The sequence below is a fragment of the Notothenia rossii genome (assembly GCF_949606895.1).
Source record: "Notothenia rossii genome assembly, chromosome: 10".
Lineage (NCBI taxonomy): Eukaryota > Metazoa > Chordata > Actinopteri > Perciformes > Nototheniidae > Notothenia > Notothenia rossii.
The window spans coordinates 59,013,979-59,035,227 of record NC_136908.1 but is presented as its reverse complement, the minus strand read 5'-3'; the positions used below and the strand labels follow the sequence as shown (position 1 = coordinate 59,035,227).

Below are 21,249 nucleotides of genomic sequence, written 5' to 3'. Positions count from 1 at the left end.
CAGCCAGGTTTTTTTCTTCAAATAATAATAAGTGACCCTTTTTCATTTTTGATTGTTTGTTATGTGGATTTGTATCATTTGTGTTAATGGCATAGGCGACACAGGCGATCGCCTAGGGCGCCAGACCTGGAGGGTGCTGCGCTGGTAGCTCTGGGAGGGAAAACAATTTTTTGACCGTTGGCGCTCATCCAAATGTTCGGCCTTGATGTAACAACATTCATAATTAAGTAAATGTAACACCCTTTTCATCCCGGTTACACGTTTAATTTGCCCTGTACGGTGGGCGCTGTAAGTGATGAAAGTGGGGGATGTTGGCTTATCAGGCGCCCGCAGCTCACAGCCAAAGTGCGAGCGTGGTAGCGAGAGAGCGAGCAAGGGAGAGAGAGAGAGAGAGAGAGGGCGCACCGGTACCGGCGCTGTTGTTATTAGAATCTGGTGCTAGCTGCGCTAACGGATATAAGAAGAAGATGTTTCTACAACCAGGGTGGAGGAGAGCTCTCCTGTCAGACTGAGAGGCTCAGTGAGGTAAAGGACTCTGAGTGTTTAGATAGTTAATTTTAGTCTAAGTTATCTCAGTGGGTCTCAAACGTTTTTACCACAAATTATGTAAACATATTTCCAAGGCACTCCTTTATAATTATTAGGATAAATAAAAACAGGTTTGAAATCATTCCAATGTATACTATAGGACAGTAAACCAAAAATATCGTTTAAATTTGGAGAGATACAAAAATATGCATAAATGAATGTTAACTAGGTAAAATAAGATATGAATGAACAACAAAAATAAAATAAGCTACATTTATTTGTTATTGGCTATGGTAGGTTATTGGTTATGTTCATATACTTATTTGATTATTAAAATGTAAACCGATCTTTTTCATATGGGCGTTTTAGAGTTGTGCCCCCTAGATCAGGTCTCTAGTAAGTGTGTGCTCAAAGTGCGCCAGATTGAAGCATTTTACTGTAAAATGTAAAAAAAAAAATCTTGACCCCCCTAGAGGATGTGACGTCCACCCCCCAATTCAAACATGTTCATACAATACTGAATACATTTGAAGCCATTTTGACGTCTATTACCTATGTCAATACGTTTCTGTTTTTGCAGTGTATTTGTCTTTTGTAGAGATTTTTCATTTATTCTTTATATATAAAATCTCGCCTAAAATCTCGCCGAGGGCAGCAAATTGTCTAGAACCGGCCCTGGTACTAGGCCTCAAGAGCCTTTCTTGTGCTGACACATAGAAACAAGTTGGCGGGGCGCACTTCGCACACACTAAACAATTCCACGCACATTATGCTGGGCCCACGTGCCTTAGCACCGCTGCTATGAATCCATCCTATGGGAAACACTGAACGCCATTGTAAAACATAATCACTGATGTTCCGCTGTAACGGTGGTGGACTCATCAGAACAGAGTGGGTGAGCTGACCAATCAGAGCAGGAGCTCCAACAAGCCGTTTAGGACAGAGAGTGAATACACATACTATACAGAGACGCTGTATGAGAAACCAATGTGAGTTTGGAACATTGAACAATGTAAATCTATTCTAGTAGACCTCAACAATGCAATTATGATCTGTAGAAATGGCCATGACACGGGACCTTTAAAGTCATTCTTCAATCTTTTCTGCAGTGATCAAATGAACTTCCTCTTCTTCATGTTATGTGTAGAGAAAGAGGAAATGAGTTTCTTGTCACACTTTCACATGAGAAGATAATATTGTTGTTTTTCTCACACTGTTGTTTACAGCATCCCCTGGTGGGAAGAAACTAACTGACTAGGATTTCACATTTCAGGCCCAGTACAATTCCAGCAGTGATGTGAAAAAGGAAATCAAAGTCATATTTGAGTAGGATATATTAAATAACTGTCAGCTAAAACGTAAATAAAACGTAATAAATAATAAGGTAATGAGACTTTTCTTTAAAAGTACAGATTACATTAAAAAGTTGTCTTAAAGAACGTAAAGATTAATAAAAATACATCAGTTGGAAAACAAGAAAATGGTTCAACTGGATGCAACTGTAATAAATATTTAAAAGGAAGCAAATAATAGGCTTAGTTTTTTTAATTATAAGCAACTAAATATCTAAATGTGGAATTTAGTTACAAATATATCTGAAGTTTAGCGTCAACTACAGTTTCAGCTCGGAAATATTTTACTTTGTAAGCATGTTTTTTGATTTGATGTCTACACGTGCATGTGTGTGAACATCGTACCTGGGTATGTGTGCGTTAGCCAGCCGCAGCTTCAGCATGGACAGCGTGCGTCCGTTAGTGCAGTGCGGCCTGCTGGGAGATGCGGTGTCCTGTGGCGTGACGCTTCCTTCCTTCCTTCCCTGCGATGCGTCCTTCTCCTTCGCTCCCTGGGTAAGCTTGGCCCGCCCCTTGTGTTCGGCCAGCAGGACGTCAAAGTGTTTCCCTCGGCCTGAGACGGCTCTGCGGTGCGTGAGGGAGTGAGTCTGTGGACACACACACACAGGTTCTTTTCATACCTGGTGTTTAATAAACACTGACAACAGATTTCACCTTATTTCCACGGAGACTTTGGTAATGAAAGAAACTGATCTGAGGGGCTCGTATCATGGCTCTTTCCATAATCTCCTCACCATGCTGTTGCCCATGTCACACAGGACTAGCTCGGGTAAATACGGTCGGTGCGTGGCGAGCCTGTCCGCCCTTCCAACTAATTTGGAAAGCAACCAGCTAACAAACATTTGGTTTTCCAGCGGTGCTCCGAAGGACGTGTGTGTGGACGGTGACATACTGGTTTAAACGGGTAGTTTCTTTGCTTTTGGAAGACATTTGTGTTCCTGTACTCACTCTAAGATAATATTGAGGCGTCTTGAAATGACCTAACAAGTGCATCTAATACCTTCAGAAATATTCCAAATAACAATCTTTGATTCATTTAGCAGCTGCTCGGGAGAAATATACCTTTAAAAACACATTTAATCTGAGATCAAACGGTAACAGGTGTTTTTTTTGTGCTGTCAATCGATCATGATTAATCAGTTACTAGTGTTTGATAGTTTTTAGGGGAGAGATAAAACAAATACACGTGTGATCTTGTAATAAAGACATAACATGAAATCTGAATTCTTGGTATGAAGTCTGACACTCTGAAAGATGAAGCCCAGAAGCTTCTTAAAAAGGGAAACTTCTATATTTTTCACCTGGACCGTATTTTCCATTTTGCCTGCTACGGTCTCTTTCGCTTAATAATGGACCTATAATTCAAAAATGTACATAAACTACTTGGATATTATTTGAGATTACATTCGTGAATAAGGGAAAAAAGACAAATCGACCAAAAAATAAGATACTCTCTGAGATTAAAGAAGTACATTTAGGGAAAAAACTCAAATTAGCAAAAAAACATTTTCTTACTGTTTTTTTTTAATTGCAAATACATCTGATTAATCCCAGAGATATGAGACATTTGTATTTGTCTCCATTTGACACAAAACACAGGAAATGATAGTCCCGGTTGAACCAACGTTTCCTTTTAAGACAGATTTAAGACCCTCCTAGCCTCATAGGAGTAACTCCCTAATCTAAAATCATTTGTAAGAGCAGTTAAACTTACAATCCTTTTGGGGAACACCACTTAAGCTTTGGAAGGTTCATAAAATATATCAAACGATCATGTCAACATAAAGACTCTTTTGGGAAATAGGTCCCTTTCGTTGAATTGTGATCTAAGTGTAAATAAAGACGGCAACGATAAAATACAAACAACAATTAAGAAAACGTGATTATTCTCAGCAGCCACTCTGAGAGAAGATATCCTCACACTACCCCGACACACCTCTAATGACTTAATAACCCGTTTAAAGTGATTAGTCGAGCTTGCTTGCTCGCTAGGAGTAATTAAAAGGGCCGTAAAAAGAGTGTTTTATAGCTGGAAGATGTTGTAGCCTCATCCGACATCTATAATTAACACATCAGGGGGAGTGTGGGCCCTGTTAGGCCTCAGCACCCTGAATTAACTGAGACACTGACAGGGTCATATCTGTGTGTGTGTGTGTGTGTGGGGGGGGGGGGGGTCCAAATGGAGAAGGGATGATAGTAGACCCTTTAATATTTTTACCGTCATAAATAAACAAAGCTTTTTTCCTGGTCACATGGTCTTAGACAGGAAGCAGTCAGAAATGTGTATTTATAGTAGTGTTGCACCGATACTTGAAAGGGACCGCGATGCCCTGCCGTTAAAAACGTTACGATTCCTCCGTTTCATTTGTATCGGTACTTTAAGGATGACGGGGTGAAAGTACTCTGGTGAGAAAGCGCAGTTTTAATAAGAGCCGTGTGTGTTCAGCGCTCTGCTTCCACTCCCTGCACTGCAGCCGTGCCTGCAGTCCCTCCCCTCTCAAGCACGCTCTAAGCCCCTCCCCTCTCAAGCACGCTCTAAGCCCCTCCCCTCTCTCGTGCACGCGCTAGCTGCGAGAGCATGTGAGAAAGCGAGAAGCATGGCTGCACGGCTTGTTGACAAAAAAAACTCCAGAAGCGAAAAACAAAAAGTAGTTTATAGATGATGCTTAATTGTATTTAATACAAATTCTAGTCGTTTATTTTATTTATTGTTCTCATTGTTTAAAAGTTTGTGTTATGGTTCTGGTGTGAAATAAAGCACAATAATTACATTTAAGACTGTTTCCCTTTTTTTTTTTTTTTTTTTCGAAAAAGAATCGGAATTCTTGACTTGGTATCGAAACCAAAATGTTGGTATCGTGACAACACTAATGTGTATATATGTGTGTGCGTGTGTGTTACCTTGCAGGTGAGAGACCGGGTGCAGGGTCGCTTAGTCTCAGGATCCTGGACTCCACAGTGTTTGTTAGGATCAAAAACTCTGCCTGTAAAACACACACACATCATTTCATTTGAATGTTACTAACATTTATTTTGTCTTCTGAATATATATTTTTTAAGTATCTTAGGAAAACTGTTGAACTGAATATAAAAGACAGGAAAACGGATTGTAGTTGTCCGTGCTTCCTCTGTTGCCCTCAAGCCTCTCAGGTTCGGGCAAACTTTGAATACAGGCCAAAAAAAACCTGAAGAACTTGACAATCTTAAAATATTATTTAAGTGACGATATTATTCAATTATTGCAGGTAAAAAACGACACGAAAAAACGTTGACTGTCTGATTAAGCAGCGAATCTACATATTGCGATGCAGCAGATGGCAGGATGCACCTTGAAAAGACGTTTGCATTCGGCAATAAGGAAGAACACAAGCTGAGACAACATCAGAGGATAACAAATCAACATGTTTGCAATTCTAATATATTATCTGATATGTGATTAACTTAAAAAAACATTTGAAATTCGATGTTTTTGTTGTTAACATATTGATACCAGAAAGGCTGGGATAGGTCAGAGCTTAGGCGTATACAATCATCCATCTTTGCTCACTACTTCCTCAAGTGTGCATAAACTACAGGTTATGAGCGTCTTTAGAAAATTGAAACATTGTGAAATGATCATTTATCTGGTAAAAGAAGCAGGTCATTACAGGAACAAGCTAAACAAATACCATGTCTTTACTAAAAGCCATCATTGAGTCATTTCTTGTCTCCCTCTTTCCAGAATCAAATCACATGATCTGGCAGTAGGAGCCTCACTGTACCGAGTGCTTCAATTAGTCTCTCCTGAAAAATTTGTCAATAAGACCTTCCTTTTTGATAAAGCTTATAGTTAGGGCTGATTAGATTCAGCCCCTGGTTTTGCTGCTATAGGCTTAGACTGTCGGGGGACACCTTACTTCTTCCTGTCTGACTCCCATCAACTACTTCCCTGATGGCTCCCACAGGATTGTTGACATCCTCATGGATTCATCTTCTTATTATAGACACAAGCATTTCCAAACATTTGGTCTACCTATGTTGTAAATGTATTATCTCTTCGATTTACACACGGCATCTATTGCACGTCTGTCCGTCCTGGGAGAGGGATCCCTCCTCTGTTGCTCTCCCTGAGGTTTCTCCCATGTCCCCCTTTAAACTGTGGGGTTTCTCTCTGGAAGTTTTTCCTTGTACGACGTGAAGGTCTAAGGACAGAGGGTGTCGTATTGTCATACTGATATTCTGTACAAACTGTGAAGACCACTGAGACAAATGTAACACATGAGATATTGGTCTATATAAAGAAACATTGATTGATTGATTGATTGAATTCACATTTTCATTTGTTTATTCAAATGATCTAAGACTTTTTCCTAGTCCTAGTCTCTGTGATTTTAATTGTCGTTTTCTACCGCAAATTCAAACAGACTAGAGCCAGTGAAAAACGACCCTGTAGGAAATCCTTGGCCTCCAGTTTTGCTGCTTTCTCAAAAAACGCTCATCCAAACAACTTCACACTGAGATTCTTGGAGTCGTCAGCAATGCACCCGCAGAGTGTTCAGTGGACCAGATGATCGCTTACGGATAAAACTGAAGGACATAGATCCATATTTATTCAGAGACACTCTTTGCTTTTTAGTGTGAAGTGCACAGAACCCGCAAGCTGTGACGAACGGTTTGTGACAGGACGTACTGGCAGCCGGACAGGAGTCAACAGTGACGGACAGACACAGGAAGCTCTTTAATGTCTACCACCTAAAAAACATTGCCAGAATCCGGCCTTCACTCTCTGACTCTGTGGCAGAAACTCTCGTACACGCCTTCATCACATCCCGTCTGGACTATTGCAATGGAGTCCTGTCCGGGGTTCCCAGCAAAACCCTGGACAGGCTCCAATACGACCAGAACTCTGCAGCCAGGCTTCTCACCCGCACCAAGCCATGGCACCATATCACCCCCACCCTCATCCACCTCCACTGGCTGCCAATCAAGTCCCGGATTCAGTACGTACACAAGTCCCTCCATACCCTCGCCCCCCAGTACTTATCGGACCTCCTCCATCCCTACACCCCTTCTCGGAGTCTGCGGTCCTCAGACACGGGCCTGCTCACCATCCCCCGCTCTCGCCTCCGAACTGTTGCTGACAGGGCGTTCAGTGTTGCGGCCCCCACCCTCTGGAATGCAATCCCTGCCGAGATCCGTAATGCTGCCTCCCTGGACATCTTCAAATCATCATTAAAAACACACCTGTTCACCCTGGCCTTCGGGCCCTAGCCCTTTTCTGGTCCCCCGGCTTCCTTTATTTATTTTGTTGGTTTGCCCGTTGATTGTTTTGTTTGTCCACCATGTACAGCAACCTTGGGTCCCTTAAAAGGCGCTATATAAATATAATTTATTATTATTATTATTATTAATATTAATGAACAGAAAACGCACTTTGATGATGAAATGTAGCCCTTAACTTTAGGACTGTTGTCAGTTTAACGCAAACTTCTCTGGTGTTTATTGACTCTTTCTAAGACAAATGAAGCTCAGCGTAAGTTCAACCAGGAAGACCGTCTATTCACTATTCCTACGTAACTACTCTCTCTCCTCTCAATAAGTGATCGGGGGCGTCACTCTCCAGCTTAACCAATCACGTCGCTCTATTTCCAAGAGCCTATCATAGCGCTCTGCCAAACCTTTTAAGTCTGCTCTCCCCCCTCTGTCAGCTGTCATTTCAGGTGACTCGACACAACCCTCCTCCAGCCCTTTTCACCACCTGTCCCTCTGAATCCAGGGTCAAGCTAAGCCCCTCCCCTTCAGACCGAACCCAACCATCTATTCACCACCATCAGGTTCTAGACCCCGGGGGGTTTCATCGGATCGGTTCTACCCTCCCGAATGATACTTCCTGCACAACGGGGCCTAATCGCCAAAATCACCATTACATTCATTTGTGTATCTCAATACAATAAATATATATTCTTACATCAAAACCGTCTCTCCTGATTGGAAAATGTTTAGAAAATCCTCAGAGGTTACAGAAGTCAAAGTAAGATTATTATGGAACATTCTTACAATGGATTTTCTCAGTCATGAACACTATTTTCTGCCAAAGTTAAAGATGGAGTTTTGGTTATTTCCCAAAATAGATTGTGATCCATGTGCAGGATTCAGTGGATTGTCTGTCAATCAAATCTGATCAAAACTAAACCGCACTGTGATATGTAAGGCAGGTCAAAGTTGATCCATGAAGTAGCTTCACACAGTGTTTACAACCAACTCATTTTGAACATGTTTGAACCAAATCATTGATTAAAGGGGGCCATATTTTGCTTTTTGGAGTTTTCCCTTTCCTGAAGTTTGGGTTTTTGTGCATGTAAATGGTCTTCAATGGCTAAAATCCTAAAGTTCCCTAGAGGGAGTTTCTCTCCCACACAAAGGTACACAATATGAACCTGAAAATGAGGATAATAGCCGCGTTCACACCGCAGTACTTTTCCCACTTTAGTTCCGATATAGTTCCGAAATGTCGCATTCACACCAAAAAGAGCTAGAACTAAAATTAGTTCATGAGAACCTTTTTACCCCCTTTTCCGTCTCTGCTAGAGAGCAGGGACTTTCGTGGGAGAAAAAGGTTCCTGTGTCTGATTGGCTGGGCGGAATGCAAACCATGGCCCGTAAAACTCCCAAAAAGTGTTGTGAAGCCGCCATTTTATTATCCTCGCATTAGCATTATTAGCATTAGCATTAGCCCCGCGCACAAACGCAGAAAGACTAACTTATGGCAACACAAAAGAAAACATGGGAGCGGTAGAGATGAGGAGGTGTCGGCGTTCTGGCGATTTACTCGGAAGGTCCCTAACTCCGGGGACTTCCGGGGTCTTCCGGCCGGGGACTTCGGGGGGAAGTATATGCCGTGAAATTGTTTGCGGCCTGCCAGTAAACCCAAAGCAGAAGAAGAAGAAGTGACGTCAGCGGCTTCATTTGCCTAATCCACCCCCAGGGACTTATTCCGGTGTGAACGCGATCTGTACTTAGTTCATCAGAACTAAAGAGTTCTGATGAGCTATGTTCTCATGAACCTTTGTGGGAAAAGTACTGCGGTGTGAAAGCGCCTAATATGTCCTCTTTAAAACACGTTGATTGTTTCAATTGACTTTTTAGTCCTTTTTTTTCAGCAGTGAAGATATCGTACAAATAGCTGAATACAAGAGTGACAGAATCAAAATACAAAACGAAATTAAAGCATTAAAAGCTTCTAAATGAACTTCAATTTTAATATCACTACAATTAATATCACTATGTTGTTTTGTGAGTTTTTTATGCTGATACCAACAGTATCAGCATAAAACTTAATAAATAATAAGGTAATGAGACTTTTCTTTGAAAGTACAGATTACATTCAAAAGTTGTCTTAAAGAACGTAAAGATTAATAAAAATACATCAGTTGGAAAACAAGAAAATGGTTCAACTTGATGTAACTGTAATAAATATTTAAAAGGAAGCAAATAATAGGCGTAGTTTCTTTAATTATAAGCAACTAAATATCTAAATGTGGAATTTAGTTACAAATATATCTGTTTACAGTTCTGTCAGATTATTTAATACGATTTGTTAAAACACTGTTGTTTCTTTTGATGTGAAATATTATGTATTTAATTTAAATGAAAAGAAATGTTAGTTTTGTTCACAATTTGTTTAGTTAGCTTACCTTATTTTTTCTCTCCAAAAGAAACGTTAAAAGATCGGACCGATAAGCGGTATCGATAAAAGTAGTAGTACCGTTAAAACCTTAACGATACCCCTCCCTAGTCATACTGATATTCTGTACAAACTGTGAAGACCACTGAGACAAATGTAACATTTGTGATATTGGGCTATATAAAGAAACATAGATTGATTGATTGATTGATTGATTGATTGATTGATTGAATTCACATTTTCCTTTGTTTATTCAAATGATCTAAGACTTTTTCCTAGTCCTAGTGATTTTAATTGTCGTTTTCCACCGCAAATTCAAACAGACTAGAGCCAGTGAAAAACGACCCTGTAGGAAATCCTTGGCCTCCGGTTTTGCTGCTTACAGCTTTCTCATAACCGCTCATCCAAACAACTTCACACTGAGATTCTTGGAGTCGTCAGCAATGCACCCGCAGAGTGTTCAGTGGACCAGATGATCGCTTACAGACAAAACTGAAGGACATAGATACATATTTACTCAGAGACACTCTTTGCTTTTTAGTGTGAAGTGCACAGAACCCGCAAGCTGTGACGAACGGTTTGTGACAGGACGTACTGGCAGCCGGACAGGAGTCAACAGTGACGGACAGACACAGGAAGCTCTTTAATGTCTACCACCTAAAAAACAGAGCCAGAATCCGGCCTTCACTCTCTGACTCTGTGGCAGAAACTCTTGTACACACCTTCATCACATCCCGTCTGGACTATTGCAATGGAGTCCTGTCCGGGGTTCCCAGCAAAACCCTGGATAGGCTCCAATACGTCCAGAACTCTGCCGCCTGGCTTCTCACCCACACCAGGCAATAGCACCATATCACCCCCACCCTCATACACCTCCACTGGCTGCCGGTCAAGTCCCGGATTCAATACAAAACACTCCTCCTCACCTACAAGTCCCTTCATACCCTCGCCCCCCAGAACTTATCGGACCTCCTCCATCCCTTCACCCCTTCTTGGAGTCTGCGGTCCTCAGACACGGGCCTGCTCTCCATCCCCCGCTCTCGCCTCCGAACTGTTGGTGACAGGGCTTTCAGTGTTGCGGCCCCCACCCTCTGGAATGCAATCCCTGCCGAGATCCGTAATGCTGCCTCCCTGGACATCTTCAAATCATCATTAAAAACACACCTGTTCACCCAGGCCTTCGGGCCCTAGCCCTTTTCTGGTCCCCCGGCTTCCTTTATTTATTTTGTTGGTTTGCCCGTTGATTGTTTTGTTTGTCCACCATGTACAGCAACCTTGGGTCCCTTGAAAGGCGCTATATAAATATCATTTATTATTATTATTATTATTATTATTATTAATGAACAGAAAACGCACTTTGATGATGAAATGTAGCCCTTAACTTTAGGACTGTTGTCAGTTTAAAGCAAACTTCTCTGGTGTTTATTGACTCTTTCTAAGACAAATGAAGCTCAGCGTAAGTTCAACCAGGAAGACCGTCTATTCACTATTCCTACGTAACTACTCTCTCTCCTCTCAATAAGTGATCGGGGGCGTCACTCTCCAGCTTAACCAATCACGTCGCTCTATTCCCAAGAGCCTATCATAGTGCTCTGCCAAACCTTTTAAGTCTGCTCTCCCCTCTGTCAGCTGTCATTTCAGGTGACTTGACGCAACCCTCCTCCAGCCCTTTTCCCCACCTGTCCCTCTGAATCCAGGGTCAAGCTAAGCCCCTCCCCTTCAGACCGAACCCAACCATCTATTCACCACCACCAGGTTCTAGACCCCGGGGGGTTTCATCGGATCGGTTCTACCCTCCCGAATGATACTTCCTGCACAACGGGGCCTAATCGCCAAAATCACCATTACATTCATTTGTGTATCTTTGCAATAAATATGTATTCTTACATCAAAACCGTCTCTCCTGATTGAAACATGTTTAGAAAATCCTCAGAGGTTACAGAAGTCAAAGTAAGATTATTATGGAACATTCTTACAATGGATTTTCTCAGTCATGAACACTATTTTCTGCCAAAGTTAAAGATGGAGTTTTGGTTATTTCCCAAAATAGATTGTGATCCATGTGAAGGATTCAGTGGATTGTCTGTCAATCAAATCTGATCAAAACTAAACCGCACCGTGATATGTAAGGCAGGTCAAAGTTGATCCATGAAGTAGCTTTACCAAGTGTTTACAACCAACTCATTTTGAACATGTTTGAACCAAATCATTGATTAAAGGGGGCCATACTTTGCTTTTTGGAGTTTTCCCTTTCCTGAAGTTTGGGTTTTTGTGAATGTAAATGGTCTTCAAGGGCTAAAATCCTAAAGTTCCCGAGAGGGAGTTTCTCTCCCACACAAAGGTACACAATATGAACCTGAAAATGAGGATAATAACCGCGTTCACACCGCAGTACTTTTCCCACTTTAGTTCCGATATAGTTCCGAAATGTCGCGTTCACACCAAAAAGAGCTAGAACTAAAATGAGTTCATGAGAACCTTTTCACCCCTTTTTCCGTCTCTGCTAGAGAGCAGGGACTTTCGTGGGAGAAAAAGGTTCCTGTGTCTGATTGGCTGGGCGGAATGCAAACCACACCCCGTAAAACTCCCAAAAAGTGTTGTGAAGCCGCCATTTTATTATCCTCGCATTAGCATTATTAGCATTAGCATTAGCCCAGCGCAGAAACGCAGAGAGACTAACTTATGGCAACACAAAAGAAAACATGGGAGCGGTGGAGATGAGGAGGTGTCGGCGTTCTGGCGATTTACTCGGAAGGCTTCAGTAGAAGCTGCTGGGAGTCCCCAACTCCGAGGACTTCCGGCCAGGGACTTCGGGGGGCAGTATATGCGGTGAAATTGTTTGCGGCCTGCCAGTAAACTCAAAGCAGAAGAAGAAGAAGTGACGTCAGCGGCTTCATTTGCCTAATCCACCCTCAGGGACTTATTCCGGTGTGAACGCGATCTGTACTTAGTTCATGAGAACTAAAGAGTTCTCATGAACCTTTGTGGGAAAAGTACTGCGGTGTGAAAGCGCCTAATATGTCCTCTTTAAAACACGTTGATTGTTTCATTGACTTTATGTCCTTTTCTTTCAGCAGTGAAGATATCGTACAAATAGCTGAATACAAGAGTGACAGACTCAAAATACAAAACGAAATTAAAGCATTAAAAGCTTCTAAATTAACTCCAATTTTAATATCACTACAATTAATATCACTATGTTGTTTTGTGAGTTTTTTATGCTGATACCAACAGCTTTTGGTAGACCTTTGTAGCCCGACACTAACTATCGACAGCCTCCAGTCAGCAGGGTATCTTGAACGTTTCACTGTCAGTGTAATCTAGTGCTGGCCTTTGCTATAATCCCTGTAATCTCTCTGCGACAACTCCGATGCATGCGGGTTGACGGACTGCTAATTTGCAGGAACAAACACTCAGACGTAAACAAACTTGCATGCTGCTCGCTAACAGGTTTACAAACACTTGAGAAGGAACAAGAGAGAGAGAGAGGAAGTATGGTGGTGAGACGCCAGGCTGAAGGAGATGAGAAAGTGAAACCAAACAGAAAAGCAGCAGAAGACGACGAGTGAGAAACGAGTGTGTGAAAGGAGAAAAAATGTGGTCGAGGCGGGAGGTGGAGAGTGAGACGATGAAAGAAAGATATAGAGGCGCAGGAGGTGGGGGAAAGCTCTCAAGAACACGAGCAGCTTTTTGGCAGCGGGAGTGAATTAGAGGGTGTACATCACAGGAGCACAGCGACAGAGGGAAGAGGGAAGGTGAGGAGAAACATGACAGCGAAGAACTGAAGCATCCATCAAAAGTGTTTTAACTTCATTGATACACACGTTTACTTGATGAACACGAGATGTGCTTTAAAAAGGACATTTTTGAGTCAAAATGAGAAGAAAAAAAAGCCGTTAATACTTAAGGAAGGCATCTAACCCTTTCCAAAACACACGGTGTAACCCCCCTGCTGTGAGTTTGTGAAAGCATATAAACCAACGTTTCCGCCAGAAACAGAACGCCCTGAACTCGAGCCGCCGGGGTCCAAAAATATTAATAATTCGAGAGAAGATCGAGAGTTTTTATCGCTTGAAATGACGAAAAGGAAAAAGGACAAGGACATCCCTCTGTGGGAGGGGCAAAGGGGTCTGGTGGGGTTCTTTTCGGAGTATTGAAGATCGTTTCCCCGACATCGGCGGTGCCTGCTACAGGACAACACGGAACGTGCGTGATTTGGACGTGATGAGCGGGGGGGGAACAGCCGGCGCTTTAAGAGAGCAGAGCCAAATCATCCGTCTCACTAACGTACAGAGATGGTATCTATAAGGGACGGCTCAATTATAAATTCAAGCCCGCCCCCCCCCCCCCCCCCCCCCCCCCCGCTCTCCGGGTGGTCGCCCTCTCAGCCCTGGTCTGGCAGAAACACTGATATAAACCCTAAAAGTTTAATTCAAGTCAGAAATATTTAACTCTTATAGCAGAGTTTGCCTTTAAAAGCCGTCGTTTTTGTTTTGTGGTTTTTATTATGATTTCTTTTTGTGTCCGATATCTTTTGGTATCAGCTTGTAACTGAAATAAAAGATTGAAAGCAACATTTAAAGAGTCAGTTTTGTGACTCAAGGTCAAGAAATCTAGATGACAAACCAGCTGGAAGTTTAGATCGCATTACACACATTCATCAGAAAAGTTAAGGTGCAAAGAAACTTGGAATATTACAGGTATACGTATGAAAGTAAAACAAAACTGCAACTCCAAGCAAAAGCATTTAACGAGGCGTTTTTCTAAGTACTGACCTGAGAGTCTTTTTTGCGACGTGGAGGGAGTCTTCGTCCCATTTTGCTGCTTCTTCTCCAACAGCGACGTCACAGGCAGAGCGGCAGAGCGTTGGGAAGGGGCCGGTGAGGGGGGGGGTTTACGGTCCAGAGGGGAAGGAGAGGGGGTCGAGGGCAGCCGTCTGTCCAGAGGAGAGCGAGCCGGACTGGGCCGTCTGTCCGCAGAGGAGGATGGAGAGGGGGTGGAGCGGGGGGCGGGCGGCCCTCGACCGTTTGTGAGCTTCTCGTTGGACCGCTGGGAGGCCGGGGGAGGGAGGTGTGAGGGGGAGGAAGAGGAGGAGGAGGTGAGGCGCACATGTGATGAAGGGTCGCCCCGGCTGAGGCAGGGGATCTTCTCCAGGCTCACCACCGGGAGGGACACACTGCAGACGGGAAGAGAGGAGTTAGCACCTGGGCGGCCCTCCACCAAAGAGTTTAGTCTAGTCCAGGTTGACTTGTCTAGCTGACTATAAGGACTCAAGTTCAAACGCTCTAAAGCCAAATGTTTTTGAAGAAGCATAAGCACCATGACACAAGACCCCTAAATAATTGTGGATGTAAAAATAAGAAGTATGTGCCCACCATGTCTTGTTCCGCGCCCCCTTCGGTGGGTAGACAGCCAGAGGCGCCTTGCTGAAGCGTGAGTGAGGGTACTCCTTGGGGACCCTGAAGGCCAGCGTGTCCCCGGGACTTGGCACCACAGTGGGGGTCACTGCAGGTGCTTTTGGCTTCACGGGGACCAGGGGGGTCCTGGAGGGGGCGGGGGAGCCGTGGCGCTTCTCTGGAAGGGAAGGTAAGGTACGTTTATTTATATTGCACATGTTCAGACACAGAGGCAAATCGAAGTGCTTTCCAAGAAGGCAACAGAAAGGAACACACTAAATAACTCGATCGAATAACAGATTCAGAAAAACCATGCATAAAAAGATACAGAGTATTTTAACAACAGCATCGTAAATACGGTAGGTGCTAAAACAAGTTAAAATACTTCTGGGTGAGCAGCTGAAAAAAATCGTGTTTTTAGCCTCGACTTAAAAGAACTCAGCGTTGGTGGACACCTCAGGTTTTCTGGAAGTTTGTTCCACAAGTGTGTTTGGTTCTGAGCCCCCGATGATCTCACAGCTCTGGGGGGCTCGTAACAGAAGCATTTCAGACACACGTTGGGGTCCCAAACTATTTCATGCTTTATAAGTTAGCAATACAATTTTAAAATCGATTCTGTAAGCTACTGGTAGCCAGTGCAGAGATCTAAGAAGTGGGGTGATGTGTTCTACGCTGTTCTTAACAAAGAAATGTGTGAGGTCACATAGATGTGTGACAGGAACACACACTCTGCTTTGATCACGATCATGTATCGCCAGCAGGGAGGCACTGATTGTGTCATATTCTGGGCCTGTACTGATGCTTAAAATAAAAATATGACCAACAGCCAAGGTTTAATAATTGCTAGTATTGCTAGATCTGTGGATCTGGGTACTTTTAAAAAAATCTTCTGATTTGCATCCAATCAGCACCTGTAGGGCAACTTCTTTATTTCTGCCAGATGGAATTGCTGTAACACAGAGGAGACAAATCTGTGCCAAAGACTTGCCACTAAAAAATGATTACAAATCAATTGAGTGAACTTCTCTCTACTCTCTAATTAGCATCCTGCCTGACACCATCTGAAGTGTCCTTGTGTGATTAGTGCCACCCAATCTGTTATTGTGCAAAAGTTCAAACAAGAACCAGCTATTGTAAACTCATTTTGACCCAGATCTGATCCGAACACACAGGGGGAAAGGGTGCAGGAACAAGGGGGCAAAGAGGGGAATCAATCACAAGGTGTGTAGGGGGGGAGAAGGAGAGGAGAGGAGAGGAGCTCACACTTACGGTTCTTGCTATGCATGTCTTTGTGGGAGAAGGGTGGGGAGGAAATGAGGGGGAGTGGTCCAGGACTGTCTGTCTCTCTCTGACTGTCTCACAGGGAAACTACACCCCAGCTACCTGAATAAAGACAGAGGGGGGGGGGGGGGGGGGACACGTCATAAACACACAAGGAGGTGAGGTAAACAGTGTTTTCATTGCTGACAAAAGTGTGAATTTCAAATGATATGTAACATTTAGCTCCAACATGTGCACAGCCCTACGTTAGTGATTGTTATCCAGCAGCTGCCTCAGTAGGTAAATAATGAGACCTGCCCTTGTGGTTGGCTGCATTTCCAGTCTGCTGATACTATGCAAAACAGAGCAGAGCGTGAGACGCTGAATACACAGGTAGAATATGCTAAATGTCCCTATGAAGATCTCCTGGTAGCTATTTCTGCCCGGGTCATTAATATTAGCCTTGGAAAAACACATTCCCGGACAAAATAACCCAAGTATGCGTCTGCCTTAGTGTGCATAGACACGTACAGTATGCTCATAATTACATAGCACATGCCTGAATCCGTGCATACAGCAACAGCAATTTAACCGAGCACATAAATCCACACGGATATCCCTGAGGAAGACTGTGAAGAAGCAAGGCACTGTCTCTCCCCATAGTAACATGTGCAAATTGGACCGCGCAGAAAAAAAGCTAGCAGCTGAACCCTCAATCCATGATGGAGAAAAATGTCCCCAAAACCCTCTATTTTACCGAATATCGAACTGTCTTGTCGCCTGAGGGCCAAACGGGACACAAAGCAGATGGAACTCTCCCCCTTATTATGTTTGATGAAAGGGAGAATCCAAGTACAATGAGAGTTAGATTATGTCTGTAGAGTAAATATGTATCCAGAGTCAGTAGGAGGTTGGCTTCACTCTGCACAAAGACTAAAAGTAGGGAGGAAACCCCAAGAAGGTGTCATTTTAAAACGGTCCTTGTTGTACATAGTAAGTAAATTAAACATAACATGCTAATAAGTGAGCTAGAGGTTCTGGTAGGACGTTTTGCCCTCAAACAGAGCCAGGCTAGCAGTTTCCTTTAGTTTTTTTTTTATCTTTGTGCTAAGCTAAGCTAACCGTCTTCACCCTATAGCTTCATTGTTTACCCCACAGACATATGAGTAGTGTTGTTTTTCTTTTCCAAGTCTCAATAAGTGCATTAACCACAATGTCAATCCTTGAATGCAGTGCTAACATTAACCCAAAGGTATCATGCCTCTAGCCAAGTGCTACAAAATACCAGTAGTACCAGTTTAGAAAGGGTGTAAAACAAACTCCTGAACAAATAGCACTGATGTCTCGCTTCAGTCAGTGATCAGCATTATGGATTGTGTGTGTGTGTGTTTAAAAGTGTGTGTGTGTGTGTGTGTGTGTGTGTGTGTGTGTGTGTGTGTGTGTCATAATGTTGGCCAACCCAGTTAATGAGTGTAGTAGTAGTAGCCCGCTAACAGTAGCCTGTTGCTGCAGAGAGTAAAGAGCAGACAGACTGTGTGTGTTTGCTCACCGTGCAGGAGTGCACATGGAAGTGTGCTGCAGGTGACTGAAGTCTGTGTGTGTATTGGAGAGATTAGCGTTGGCATAGATTAGAATAACTCTAATGTGTTTGTGCGTGTGTGAAGTATACGTAAATTAAGAACTTATGAACTAAAAGTGTGTGTTTTTCTCCATGCTATGTAGATTGTGTACTTCAGTGCAATATTTTGATATAAGACTTTTTTGGAAGCATTATTAGAATATGAGAATGGTTGTGTGTCTGTGTGTGTGGGGGTGCGTGCGTGCGTGCAGGTGTGTAAATAGGCCAGTGCGAGCAGACTACTGGTGAGCCAGCTGTATTCAGAGTAACAGGATCAAAGTCCAGCGCCACATTTGCAGGTATGCATCTACAACAGTCGTCATTTCACACATTGAAAATCACACTTTTTTGTAACCACACAGTTTCACACACACCAACCTAACAGTTAAATTAAGCTGTACTGCAGCTATACACTAGGTAAACCGTACGTGTGGTTTTTTCCTTCTGATCTTTTTATTTTACAGGCAAGGTAAATAAATAATACATCTGACGAAATATGACACAGATGAGCCCTTTGCCCAAACAAAATAGACCCTTTACTTTGACCTACTTTTCAAGCTTTGTTGCAGGTTTTTCTATGGATTCCTGTGACTGTTATTTTAAAGTTAAATACAAAAGTTAAGTTATGGCCTTGTTTGCTTAGCTGTAGTTTTATAGCTGTAAAATTAAAACATAGTTATATACAGGTTAAATTGTAAGCCAACGAGAATGAATAAACCATTCCCAGCTATTATTGTTGTATCTCTAGTTAATGAATAATAAACAACTTATTTGGCCTCATACATGTTGCTTTTGGAACTGAGCTCATCCTGTGATAAGTTGGAAGCTAACCGTAGCGATTTACAATAAATGTCTGGAAGCCCAGGAAAGGTCACTAAGCCACTCCACCACAAGGGCACCTCACTACTACTACCTCCTGCCTGCCTGCCTGCCTGCCTGCCTGTCGTTATGGCAATGCCCAGAGCCCAGCTGGCTGCTGATTGGCTGCTGAGCACTCCTGTGGGTGGAGCCACTGCATGATGAGGAATCAGAGGCTCTCCGCTCAGCTGGGTTTGTTTACATTGAGCGAGGAGCAGGAGAGAGAGAAACAGATATGAGAACATTAGGATAAGTATCTAGGAATATTCTATATAGATATTTAGATGTGCTTAGTTCAAGGAAAATAGGATTATATTAGCAAATAGTAAATGGATGCTGGTACTTTGTGTATTTCTTATGTAAATGTGAGAGAAAAAGATGACATTTAATACATATATTGTTTTTTTAAATCAAGAAACATTACCTTGCCACAAAAGAGGGATGACGTGGACACGTTGCAAACAATTGCTCTGTTGCATAGATATAATTACGTAAGAGTCTGGAATATTGCTTTTACTGTGACTGTAACATCCAGGGACTACAGATGAAAAATAGCCTCTTAGCTAACTATATATATATAGAGCAATGTTTATTAATGTCCATTGTCCCCTATAAACGATTAAATACACAAAAATAATATCAAGCTTTATTTAACATTATAGGAATTGACAGCGGCAACTGGCTTTCTAATTTCATAGAACTTTTGCTAATGGTTCACACACAGCGTAACGTGATAATGATAACATAATAGCAACACCACCAGTACACTAAACTAACTAGAACTAACTTTTGAGGTTAACGGCAAAACTCTCAAGATAATCATCAAGTGAGCTCAAGGAATACACGTCAGCCCAAGCACACACACTTTACCACAACAACAAACTCAGACAGGAGCACAAACACCCAAATAATAAATAAAACTGATATTTTTTGGACCAGCCCTGAGAGCTCAATGTACCCACAACTACAGGGAAAAGCTAGAATGGAGGACAGACATCGGCAGCCTTTTCATCGATGCACTCGACTCGCTCACACACAGCAGGCCACCAGCAGCCCAGAGGAGATATTGTAGTAGATGAGAGAAGTGGAAGGAAGACAGAGATATCTGAACACGGCATGAAGTACTGATTCATGCAAACACACAGTTTCAGAGGCACGACTTGCACACACAAATGAAATAATCAGTTGTTACCGGGGTTGCTCCAAAGAGTTCAAAGCTTCATTCATAAAGTTCAAAGTCTATATCAAAATGTTTAATGCTGCACAGATTATTTTGGGCTCATCTATGCAGTCTCAATAATGTCAATATGCTATTAGTATAATACTATTTGAATGAGTAGACTCTAGTGGTGGCTGCGTTTCACTTTAAAGCGTCCGAAAGTCAACAATTATTGACGTTCTAAAACAAGAATATCAGTCCAATCAAAAACATGCTTGAATATTCAAAAAGCTCTTTATTGTTCTCATACTGCCTGTGCTGCAGCACCTCTTTTCACCCTCTGTCTGAAACCAGAGCCAAGTCTGCTCTGATTGGTTAGCTGGCCGGCTCTGTTGTGATTGGTCAACCGCTTAGAGATGAAAATTCACATACAATGTGTTGGAGCCCTTGCCAATAGAAGCGCGAGTGTTATATAGTGATGTCACTATGTTACGGAAGTAACCACAGGAGTTTTAGCCGTTGCAAACCATTAAACCTATATATCGCATTACAGGAAGGGGAAACCCCCCAAAACATAACAGTGCTTCTTTAAAGGTGAAGAATGTTTTAATAATTGTCTAACATTGCCTAAAATATTGGTTAAAATCATGTATTTTAATTGAATAAATATCTTTATAACACCATATCTCTCCATAATGAACTTTGAGGTTAACCCAGAGGCATTAAGAACAATTTATTTGCACATGTTCTCTTCACAGGCTCATGGGCGCCAGCACTTCCAGTGTGAGGGATTTATTTGATATCCCACAGGGCCATTTATGCTAAGAATACACAAGCTCTCCTTACTATAAGGAGACTTAAATAAACAAATCCACTAAATGGAGCGAGTCTCTGGGGTTTCAAACTCGGTATTAGAGATGTCCCGATCCGATCACATGATTTTCAAAAGATCGGAATCGGGAGAAAAAAAATCAGGGATGGGGATTTTTTTATTTTTTTTAAATACTTTTTTTAAATTTTGTATTCAATTTTACAAAACAAAAATGACCATGTTCAAGTCTTAAAGTCATCCTGAGGCCTTAGTTTTGGTTTCAAATGACAGAACATCATGTATGTGTTGCTTCTTTGGGGCTTGTTTTCATAGACCTGGTTGCTTATTTCTCTCAAATCTGGCAACAGAGTGGGCGCAGTGTCTAATTGTAGCAGTAAGCTAACGAGTACTGATAAGCTTTATTTTGTTTTGATCCAATGCTGCACTACTGAACTGATCCAATGCTGCTGTGAAAGAAAGAAGCTATATCCATGTTGGATAGAATATCCAATTTAAATTAAAAAATTAACAAATTGAATGCTTTTTTTCTCTTTTTCCTCTTAATGCATTGCATAAAGATCGGATCGGGAAAAATCGGTATTGG

The 21,249-nt window shown here is 42.3% G+C and overlaps 1 protein-coding gene across 1 annotated transcript in view; it reads right to left on the bottom strand.

The window, feature by feature from the left end:
- atxn7l1 (ataxin 7-like 1) overlaps positions 1-19,092 on the bottom strand; it is a 33,894-nt gene extending 14,802 nt beyond the window's left edge. Inside the window, exons 1-7 of the mRNA XM_079655691.1 lie at positions 18,731-19,092; positions 16,209-16,322; positions 14,919-15,117; positions 14,319-14,719; positions 4,782-4,864; positions 2,226-2,467; positions 1,753-1,760 (exon numbers count right to left, since the gene is read on the bottom strand). Of these exons, the coding sequence (XP_079511817.1) occupies positions 1,753-1,760; positions 2,226-2,467; positions 4,782-4,864; positions 14,319-14,719; positions 14,919-15,117; positions 16,209-16,224 (949 nt within the window). The 5' untranslated portion in view covers positions 16,225-16,322; positions 18,731-19,092. The remainder of the gene's footprint in view (positions 1-1,752; positions 1,761-2,225; positions 2,468-4,781; positions 4,865-14,318; positions 14,720-14,918; positions 15,118-16,208; positions 16,323-18,730) is intronic.
- Between the last annotated feature and the right edge of the window lie 2,157 nt (positions 19,093-21,249).